Below are 11697 nucleotides of genomic sequence, written 5' to 3' on the forward strand. Positions count from 1 at the left end.
GCCAGTAGGATGAGATGCTTGAAAAAAAAATCCACATGCAAATAAAGTACCAAAGCAGGAATCACCAGCAGAAAACAGGAGCCCCTTAATGTTGACTTAGATACCTAATGTGGGTGTAGTGGATAGAGTCATGGCCCAGGAGGTGTATTTCAACCATGCAAGAAAGGAGATAAGGTAGCAACGTAGGACTGCAATCCTGTTGTACAGCTCTGTGTGCATAATGAGGGGGACATCATCAGCTCTGGCCAATTGATGAAAGGCTTATTTTGGCAGTTCTGAGGTACACGTGACTTGTACATAATGCAATGGAATTGTGTGTACCCCAGAATGACTGAAGAGGTGGCATTGTGCGGGGCTTAATGTTTTTCTCCATTACTCCTGCAGAGGTACGCAACAGGATTTCAGATTACTGTATATATAGCTGTTTCCACCTTTTGTGATCCCCACCCTCAATCTCACCAGCCGGCGTGGGGGGTATCAGCCACCACTGACTGCCACCTGCTCAACTTTTGTAAATGGAATGGATGGGGACCCCTCCTCTCTTTTTTTGGCTCTGGACTGCTTATAGTCTGAGCCACTCACTGGTACTTCAAGAGCCTTGCTCTGAAAGTCTTCTTACTGGTCTAGTAGAAGCTTTTTCTCTGCATCAGAGGTCACCGTGAGTGTAAAGCTTGCCACTTAGGTAACAACGCTCACCTGTTTGCTTTTCCTCTTGCCATCTGGCCAGTATTTCTGGGGGGTTAATAATTAAAGTGCAAATATGTCTCCTGGACCCGGAAAGAGTCATATAAAAGGTAGGATGATGAGCAACAAAAGAATGTCACTTGTGCAATTCTCGAAGAAATAGTTCACCCGTTTTTGTTTGTAGAACTTTATGCTGCGTAGGGGCAATGAACTGTCACCAGTTTATTGCTTGGGAAGTTGACATTTAGAAAGTTAGAAACCACAATAAATTTTGTATTTGTCTTGGTAACTTTGACACAGAATTTTGGATATGAAAGTCTGATGAACTGAACTGACAGCTGTATACTCTATATCAGAGCACCCGAGGTGAGAATATCTGCAGCTGGCAAAAGGTATTCAGGTACCTATGAAGTGTAGTAGATCACAAGCTAAATATGAGCCAACAGTGTGATGCGGCTACAAAAAAGGCTAATGCTATTTTAGGCTGCATTAATAGACGTATCGTTTCCAAATCCCACAAGGTGCTAGTCCCCCTCTATTCAGCACTGGTTAGGCCTCACCTTGAGTCTTGTGTCCAGTTCTCGACACCACACTTCAAGAAGGATGCTAACAAATTGAAACAAGTTCAGAAGAGGGTGACAAGGATGATCAGGGGGCTGGAAACCAAGCCTTATGAGGAAAGGCTGAAAGAATTGGGACTGTTTAGCCTTGAGAAAAGAAGATGGAGCACTTTTCAAATACTTGAAAGGCTGTCATACAGAGGAGGGGCAGGATCTGTTCTTGATCATCCCAGAGTGCAGGACAGGCAACAATGGGCTCAAGTTAAAGGAAGCCAGATTTCAGTTGACTATCAGGAAAAACTCTCTAACTATTAGAGCAGTACGACAATGGTGTGTGCTCCAACCCTGGAGGCATTCAAGAAAAACTTACACCATCACCTGGCAGATGCTCTTTGATTTGTATTCCTGCCTTGAGAAGGGGGTTGAACTTGATGGCCTTACAGGTCCCTTCCAAGTTGACATTTCTATGATTCTATGAAGCATAAGTATGGGGGGGGGATCAGAGCTTCAGTTGTATTCAGTGGCAATGCTTGTTATTTATGTATTGCATTACTTTCAACAGGATGCCTCTTTCAGATTCCCATCTGGTGAAGGTCTCCATCCATAGCCAACTGTTGATGGAAATGTAAACCATTTGGAAAACAATGTGGCAAAGACAGCCAGCTATTGCTTTCCTATTGTAGGGGGGGAAAGCCTCAAGTGGAGTGTAGAAAGTGAGACAGCTGAAGTGGGCTACATTCATAAATTCCAGTGTGCACCTGGAAGCTTCAATACAGCCTGGGGCTCTTTAGCACATTACTAATATGAATAAGTTAGTTTTCTCTGCAGTATTGTGCATAGCCAAACAGTTGTTTTCTCTGACCTCGACTCAACCAGCATTTTCCCAAGATGAGAATTCATTACTTCAGCATTTTAAAGAGTAAAATGTAACCACTGCGGATTAGCCAAGAGACATTTTGCTTAGTTTATTACTTTATTTCCTGCCCAGGATGTTTATGGCAACATTTGAAAGTCACTAAGAGACTTAACATGAATTTGACCAAACTCCGGGAGGCAGTGGAAGTGCTTTGGTCCATGGGGTCACAAAGAGTTGGACACGACTTAACAACTAAACAACAACAAGAGAGTTAGCAATGCAGATGATGTGTTCAGAAACCCATTTCACTCAGTCTCTACCCTGTATCCACACACACTGTGGATATAAATCTGTGGTCTCAGTGTTGTATTTGGTTAACACAATGTGTTTGGAGAAGCAGATTTGAACCCACATCACTGAAATAAATCTAAGTGCCAAAAGTTTATTTTTAAAATCTTGCTGTTATACATGTTTAGAGCAAGCAATTGCTTTAAGACCAAAATCCTGCTGAGGACACAGAAAGTGGAAGGGCAATTTCACAATCAACGCAGAGTGCAGGACCTGCAATAAAGGGATCAAGTTGCAGGAAGCCAGATTTAGGGTGACTATCAGGAAAAAAAAACGTCTTAACTGTTAAGAGTACAAGTGGTGCCCCGCATAGCGACAATAATCCATTCCAAAAAAATCATCGCTATACAGATTTGTCGCTATGCGGGGCAGAAAAGCCCATAGGAACGCATTATACACGTTTAATGTGTTCCTTTGGGGGGGAAAGTGACCATTATGCGAAGATCCTCCATGCGGCTGCTATTTTCGCTGCCCGGTAAGCAAGGAAAGGGCGCGAAAACACAGCGGGTGGCCATTTTTTTACTCGGCGGCCATTTTGGAACCACCGATCAGCTATTTAAAAAAATATCACAATGCGAAAATCGGTAAGTGAAACGCTTACCAATCATCGCAATGCGATGTTTTGCCATTAAAAACATCACTCGTTATGCAGGGCACCACTGTAGTATGACAATGGAACCCATTACCTCTGAAGGTGGTGAGGGCTCCAGCGTTGGAGGTATTCAAGAGAAAATTGGACTACCAGCTGTCTGATCTTCTTTGATCTGGATTCCTGCCTTGAGCAGGGGGTCAGAGTCAGTTCTAGGATTCTGTGATTCACAGTCCCTTTGCCCTATCTAGAGAGCTGTCCTTCACGTGACCAGTTGCATGCTGCTTGCAAAAACTGAGCATGCAACCAAATTGTGCAACTGATCACATGTAGGGCCAACCACGGGGTATTGGGGGAAACCACTACATAATGGCCTTTGCCCACATGGCTTTCTCCCAAGACGATTCCGACCTACTGTGCTTCCTTGGCAGGGGCTCGACTAGGAATCCATAGGTTGCCTTCTAGCTCTGCCATTCTAAGATGATGATGATGATTTTATGCATAGCTACTTAGACGTTGCTCCCTATAAGATTAATGTAGCTTTCTCCCAGGAAAGTACAGTACAGTAAATATAGAAGGCAGGGCACAACAATAATGGTGTGTTTCGTAGGAGATCCCTGATAGATCTTCCATGTTGGTCTCACTTCCCCCTGGTCTGAAGAGGCTGGTTAGAATGACAAAGGATTTGGGGGTGAGGGATAATCCCACCTCTGCAGTCCTTCTCCACCCATTGTCACGGGTCATTAACCATCGTTAACAGTGGCCTTTCTGGTGGGTGTGGTCTGGATCTTTCTGGGGATGGATGAAAAGGCAGCATGATAAATAGGAGACAGATTGTGTCTAAGGCCTTGAGTGAGGGATTTTCTATATGCACATGTATGGCCTCCCAGACCCCTCTCTCGAACCACCCGGATTCTTTATAATTCTGCCAACCTCAGTCATGGCTTGCTTTTCCTTTTTTTTTTTTTTTAAATGCTATTGTTATCGTTGTGACCTTAGGCTTGAATGAATCCCACACCACGCCACTTCCTCTCATGTTTGGACGTCCTCAACCCCCTTTTAAGCCTTAGCCCTCAGCCTCGCTCCCCCGGTGACTGATTTCCTCTCTGGCTTTCCCTAGGGCCATGGCGAACCTCACCCTCCTGCTGCCGTTGCTGAACTCCAGCACCAACGCCTCCGACGCCGACTGCAGCGAGGAAGAGCAGCCGTACAAGTGCCAGTTTCACGAGGACTTCAAGTACATCCTCTTGCCCGTCTCCTACAGCATCGTCTTCGTGGTGGGCCTCTGCCTCAACCTCCTGGCTCTTTACATCTTCATCTTCCGAATCAAGACCTGGAATGCCTCCACCACCTACATGTTTCACCTTGCTGTGTCCGACACCCTCTATGTGGTCTCGCTGCCCTTCCTGGTCTATTACTACGCCATGGAAGACAACTGGCCCTTCAGCGTCGGCTTGTGCAAGATTGTCCGCTTCCTCTTTTACACCAACCTCTACTGCAGCATCCTTTTCCTCCTGTGTATCAGCGGCCACCGATTCATGGGCGTCTGCCTCCCGCTGAAATCCTTGGAGTGGGGTCAGGTGCGCTACGCCCGTTGGGTGTCGGCCATCGTCTGGGTGGTGGTCGTCATCTGCCAGTCCCCCGTCCTGTATTTTGTCACCACCAGCCAGCGTTGCGAGAAGATCACCTGCCACGACACGTCGGCGAAAGACCTCTTCGGCCAGTTCATCATCTATAGTTCCGTCATGCTGGTCCTCCTCTTCTGCATCCCTTTTTCGCTCATCATCGTGTGCTACTGCTTGATGGCCCGTAAGCTGCTTCAGCCCACCCGGGGCACCACCCGGATGTCCAGCTCGAAGAAGAAGTCCATCAAGATGATCATCATCGTCTTGGTGGTCTTCATCGTCTGCTTCCTGCCCTTCCACGTCACCCGCACCTTGTATTACTCCTTCCGCAATTGGGACTTGAGCTGCCCCATCCTCAACGCCATCAACTTGGCCTACAAAGTCACCCGGCCGTTGGCGAGCACCAACAGTTGCCTGGACCCGATCTTGTACTTTCTGGCAGGGCAAAAAATTGTGAAATTTGCCTGCCCGCAAACGGCCAAAGAAGGAAACCGGTCGGCTACAGAGAGCACACCCAACGGCCAGTTGCGGGCTGGGAACCATTTAGCTATGAAAGCGAAAAGCCTGGTGTCTTAGCCAGAGACATTTCTGACTTCAGCAGTCTGCAAAAGTATTACACCCCCCCCCCCAATAAACATAGGTGGGATCTTCATGTCATAAGAAGGAACATCTATGTACTCGCCTTCTGAGACAGTAAACGTATGTCAGCAGGAAATGGTACAAAATGTGTTTGTGAGCACATTCTTTTTCCAGTGCATTTTTTGGGGGGGGGGGAATCTATTTACTATCATCTAGCGTGTGGTTCAACCCAGCATGCTGGAGACAGCACCACGGGGTGCTATTATGATTGTCAAAGGAGCCTCTGGAGGGTAGTTCAGAAAGCATTTCACCAGAAGCTGGGACGAAACCGATGCAGTGTGAGGCAGTACGGTAGAGTGGAAGGAGCCCCATGCTTAGTTTACGCAAACAGTGCCTTGCATGGCGAGATTTTCCTGGCACTTGTCCCATTTTCGTTTGGATGCCTGGTGATGGGCGGAGCGGGTCGTATCAGAGAGGGGAGACATTTTAGGGGCAACACCTCCCAGGGGCGGACAGCGAGCCTGCACCCTTGCCATGGGACGGCTGCGTGATTCTAGGATCTGTGTTCCAAAAAGAGAAGAAACGCGGCCGATCTCTGGGCCCCACATGGTGGTGCTAAAAAATAAATGAGAGGACTGCAGTTTTGTGGTTTTGGACTCCAAGAATTCTCTTTTCTGGGCAACATATAGTTTTCAACGGGTTGGAATGTGTTTTCTCTATTTTATTTCGGAGGACCTTCGGCTTTGCTAATCTTTGTTTTTGATTTATTTGACACTAACTCGAAGACAGGATACCTGGCGTGGTGTAGTGGATAGACGGGATAGGACTAAGGAGAGATGGGTTCTGACCGTTGGGGTGCGGTGGGTGGGACGGGTCAAGCCACTCTCTTATAGATCTCGCTTATGTCGAAAGCGCTGTCGGGGCTCACCAGCCGGCAGTTCTGACCTGGTGGCACAATGTGCGCGCACAACTTCAATGCACAGGTTGCCTTGGTCTTCTCTGTGTTCCTCAGAAGCAATCCGCGGAAGGATCAGAGTTCTGTTGTTGTCATGCCCAGCTGTGTCCACAAATCACAAATGTCCCAGGAAGCTCTTTCTGTGCTCCTCCCCGCAGAAACTCACAGCCAGACATCTAAGAGTTAAGCACTACAACCCTTATACATGGGTGGGTATAAAGCAAAAAAGCTGCTTATACACCATCCCATAGCACTTAATAAAGCACTCTCTGGGGCGGGTGGGTGAGTGTTTAAAATTTAATGATGCAGGCTACACATTTGCACCTCTCCCCCCACCGGAGGTGGGGATTTAATTTACCGACGTCGGAAGGACGGAAGGCAAAGCCAACCTTGATCCCATTGGGTTGTGAGTAGAGTTTTCACTGCAGTACTGCAGATTGTCCACCGCACCGCGATGCATATGTCAGGTTTGGTTTCTCCTAGACTCAGATCTTCACCTACCTCCTTACCTGCAGTAATACAGTACAGTCCAGGAACAAGATCTCCTTCTTCATTTCCTCTTGTCACTTTTTGAATCAGCCCCTGGCACTTTTCTCTTTCAGAGAAGCGCATTCTGCAGCGTGAAAGCAGGCAGTCGTGTCATTACAAGTTTCACCTAGCAAATCCAACAGATCAAGCTTATGCTCAGTGCACATGAGCAATCAACAGGTGTTTTTTTCCTTTGTTTGTTTTTTCATTTCCTGATATGTCGGCTGCTTTCACGCAGATCCTTGTGTGAAATCTTCACTCATCCCTATTATTTCATTAGAAATTTTGCTGAAACTTGTTTTTCGTGTCTGCTCTTTTTTTCCTGGATGAAGGAGATTTCGCTGTGCCCAGTCTCTGCTTTTGTAACCTCCAGCCTTGACTACTGTGGTGCACTTTATTTGGGCCTCCCCTTGAAGACAGCTTGTCCAAGCCCTGATTTCCTACTCCTTCATTCCAAGAAGCAGTTTGGTGACAACGCAAAAGAAGGCTTACACTGCGGTGGTCTGAAGACCTTGCAATGACCCGTCATTTTGGGTTTGATCTCTGGAAGATTTGGTCTTTCAGTAGCAACTTTTCCTTAACTCTCAGCCTAAAATTCTGGAAGGGCAGTAATATTTATTTCAGTCAGTATCTAACTGAATTAGTTAGTTTTAGTAGGGTAGAATTTTAACTTTGTCCTCTGATTTCATTACAATATTGTTTTTTTAAAATACTTAATGCTGCTTTGAGAGGGATAGGAACCTCTTGTTATTTTAAATAAAATTACGATCACTAATGGAAATTTTAGTGGGGCTATAATCCCTTCAGGGAGCAGAGCAGAATTTTGCAAACCAGAGATTTAGACTGGAAGGTTAGGAAACTGTTAGGCTTGCCATTTTTTTTAACGGCCCCATATTTATACCTTTTACAAGCTGAAAGTAGTAGAATTTAGCAGCTGGAGACTTTATGTCAGAATGATACAACGGGGAAATTTCCGTCTGCTACGTTTTTGCAGGTTAGGCAGCTACAGTAAAGAGGGAGGTAGTCGGCCAGAAATAAAGTTGGCAATATTAGGCAGATGACAGGAAGGAGGGCTTTCCTCTTGGCAATCATTAATACTGGCCAGAATCTTATTGGTTATTTCTGCTAAGTACAATGGTGTGACTCACTAGAGACAGGCAAGGACTGTTGGTTAAGTGGTTCGTACTAATTCGTTCATTGTTCGAACAGGCGAATTGCTGGTTCAGTTGTTCATGCCAGTTCATTTATTGTCCAACCAGGTGTTTGGTGCTCCTCCAGCAGCCCCCCTCCAAAGGCAGCACCTGGAAGAAGCAGAGCAGGAAAGCCAAGCCTCTGCTTCCGAGTGGGTGCCCGCTAGGGGAGTTGGGTTTTGAAGCCCCCGAACACCCATTTGGCCGATAAACGAACCGGCACGAACTAACGAACCACCACTTTGTGCCCATCTCTAAATGATACTAGCTACGTAATGAGTCACAGCTTGTTTGCTTTGCTATCCACCAAGGAGGAAGGAATGCAAGTGGTGACTCATTAATTCAGTGGCGACTCATTAATTGGTGGCAATTTCCCACTGCAATTTACACTATTGCATTTACACCCGCTTAAACAACCAATAGGGTTTTGGACCTTGACTTGTTGGTTGAAAATACGACTGACTTTTTAAATCTCCAGGATATTTGGGGGGGGAAATAAAATAAAGACATTATGGTTGTACCCAAGGGAGAAATCTCTGAAGCACTGTCTCTACGTGGGAGACACATCTGTTCATGACTACTCAGTAGGTAAAACTAGTAAATTCCTCTGTTTACCAGGTGCTTTCCTGATCATTTTAGTGATTGTAAATGTTATCAGTTACCCCTCGTTTCTAATGAAGTGTTTTTTAATGGGTTTTATTGTTTTATTGTGTTCAGCGATGAGTTTTATTGTCCTTGTTTTGATTATAAAGTATCTTGAGTCTTTTTTTCTGAATGAAAAATGATATAGAAATGATCTTTATGAAATCAAAATAAAAATACTACAAGTATGTAGTCAAGAAGGACTACCACCTCCTTTATTTATTTATTTATTTATTTATTTATTTATTTATTTATTTATTTATTTATTTATTTATTTATTTATTTATTTATTTATTTATTTATTTATTTATTTATTACCCTGCCTTTCTTCTTAAAAGGATCCAAAGCGGCTTACAACATAGAAAAGCAATATTAAAGCTAACAAATAGTAAGTATATAAATACTAAAAATGATTTATAAAATGCTATTCAAAAACATAAAGGCAAAGGTAAAAGTTCCTCTTGATATTTAGTCCAGCCGTGTCCGACTTTAGGGCGCGGTGCTCATCCCCGTCTCCAAGCTGTAGAGCCAGCGTTTCTCCAAAGACAGTTTCCGTGGTCAGGTGGCCAGCGCGACTAGACACGGAATGCTGTGACCTTCCCACCGAGGTGGTCCCTATTTATCTACTCGCATTTTTACATGCTTTCGAACAGCTAGGTTGGCAGGAGCTGGGATGAGTGACGGGAGCTCCCTCTGCCACGTGGATTTGAACTGCTGGTCTTCTAACCCTGCAGCCCAGAGGCTTCTGCAATTTAACCCACAACATCATCCACGTCCCAAAAACATAAGCAACACCAAAAACACATTTAAAGCAGTATGGCAGAATGATCCATTAAAAAACCCCACTCAGGCGGCCAGTCATTGAGGGGAAGCTTGCTTGAAAAGAAAGGTCTTTGCTTGCGGAAGGACAGCAAAGAGGGAGCCAACCCGATCTCCAGTGGGAGGGAGTTCCAAAGTCCGGGAGCTGTGACAAAGCAGGGGCGGCCTCCCATGCCCCCATTTGTGAGGATAGTGGGACCAAGAGAAAGCCCTCCTCTGATGATTTTAACAGTGAAACAGACTCATAAAGGAATATGCAGTCATCAAGATAACCTGGACCCAAGCCATTTAGCACTTTATAGGTTAGAACCGACACCTTGAACTCAACCGAGAAATGGATTGGCAGCCAGGGGAGCTGCTGTAATAGGGGGCTATGTGATCCCTATAACTAGCCTCAGTCAACATTCTGGCTGCTGCATTTTGGACCCACTGAAGTTTTCAGACATTACTTGCAAAGTTTACTCTGCCGGGATAAAACTGTTGCAGAGATTTGAATTTTTGGCTAAATTCCTCTACCTACACAGCAGAACTGCAGGTATTTACAGAGTAGAATGGCTTCAAGGTCCCAAAGCAGACCACCCCCCTTTTGTTTTGTCATCAGCTGGTCCTTACAGCCTCAATAACTCACTCTGAGACATCAGGAGAAAGAGTAAAAACATTTCTTTATTTACGGTTGAGAGCAGATCAACAGCAAACTAACGACAGACAAACGTGACTGCTTCCAGCAACAGAGTTCAACAGAGAGGGAGGGCTTTCCATTGAATTCAGAGGCAGGAATGAGCTATTGGTTCCTGCTAGATAGACTGACAGTCATCTCAGCCTATAAAAGTCCCTCCCAGCCATGGCTTCTGCAAGCAGCAGGCGAGGTTGTAAAAACTCCAACCTAAACCCATCAGAACAGGGCCAGCACTGGGGTAAATGGTGTCCTGGATTAGCAGTGGTCTTCCGTGGTCCTCCCTTTGCACCAGTGTGCTAGCCCCCTCCTGACCTAAGGACAGAAACAATTCATTTGACCTGTGCTATTCCGGACTGAGCACATACCAATGATTTTAAACAACTGCTGACGTCTCCTATTATTGTCCCTTCTGTTCCCCACACAACTATGGGAAGTATTTATTTCACCATGGCTAAGGGAGAGGCCCCATTGTCCCTCAATGGTATGTTGAGATTCACAACAACTTACCACCCCCATGTATCATTTCCTCTTTTTGTGAAAGATGAAAAAACGTGAATTCTTCTGAGGAGTATGTCTTGGGACGGTCCCCTCCTCGGTCACAAATAGCAATGAAGTCAAAGATCTCCATGCTTTGCAGAGGTCGGGGGGGGGGAATGACTTGAGTTCAGCCCCCCCACAACCAGGACAGGACTGGATGGAAATTCCTAGAGAATCTTCAGAATCCAGGATGATGGCTGGTCTGAAGAATTAAATACAACTGTAATCACTACAGCTATACTGAAGGGTATCATGGAGGCTGTAAGAGCAATGGTGACCAGAGATTTTTTTTTTCTGGATTATTCTGGCTTCTCCCAACCTGGTACATGTTCACACATGCTTGCACACAAACATACACATATACTATGGTTGACAGAGCAAACTGGATAACATTGTTAGCACATCAATAGAAGTCATCCTGTTACTATAAGAGGGAAAAGACATCTCTTTGTGCTAACATGAGCTTGCAACACTCTGCATTTTGAAAACCTGAATGCTTTTCTTTTGCAATTGGTCTCTCTGGGAGGTACATACAGGCGTCATTTGGAAGGCTGACTGCTTTGGCATGAAGCTTTGAAGGAGCTGTGTATCTAGAGGGAAAACATAATTGAAAGAAATGTGCCTTTTCTCTTAATGTGTGATTTGATGCAAAAAGAGCTGCTGCTTCCTGCTCTAACATTCCAAGCCCTGATGTTTCCTCCCCCGCTGCGTGTCCGTTTTATAGGCTGCAGCGCATAGTGAGGCAACTTCTTCCCTTTTGACCCATGTCGTTGTTTGTTTTTGAAAAAAATAAACGTTGCCGTTGCCAAAAAGCAATGCAATTAACACACAGCAATGGAGGGTTGCTTCTGCTTGTTAATCCAGAGGGTTGCAAACGTAGCATTCTGGCGATCAAAATATGTCACAGAAATTAAAACATTTAAGGACCACCTAGTTCAACATAAGCCGGTGCAAGTGACCCAGACATTTGACAAGGAATGTCCATCTGTTGGGGTTTTTTTCAGCTTTATTTCTTTAAATCACTTCCGCATGTCTAACTGGAAGCAGGTTGCGACAAACTCGGTGAGAAGAATGTCCGATCAGGAGCTGCTTGTGGGCCAGGACGAGAA

At 45.3% G+C, this 11697-nt stretch overlaps 1 protein-coding gene across 2 annotated transcripts in view; it reads left to right on the plus strand.

Moving 5' to 3' along the window:
• The window catches only part of P2RY2 (purinergic receptor P2Y2), a 28047-nt gene extending 22759 nt beyond the window's left edge, over positions 1 to 5288 (plus strand). For both annotated transcript variants that reach the window (XM_020813747.3, XM_020813746.3), the window contains exon 2: positions 4158 to 5288. In XM_020813747.3, coding sequence (XP_020669406.3) covers positions 4162 to 5238 — 1077 coding nt within the window. In that variant the 5' untranslated portion in view covers positions 4158 to 4161 and the 3' untranslated portion in view covers positions 5239 to 5288. The remainder of the gene's footprint in view (positions 1 to 4157) is intronic.
• Positions 5289 to 11697: the final 6409 nt, after the last annotated feature.

Source organism: Pogona vitticeps, chromosome 3 (assembly GCF_051106095.1).
Source record: "Pogona vitticeps strain Pit_001003342236 chromosome 3, PviZW2.1, whole genome shotgun sequence".
Lineage (NCBI taxonomy): Eukaryota > Metazoa > Chordata > Lepidosauria > Squamata > Agamidae > Pogona > Pogona vitticeps.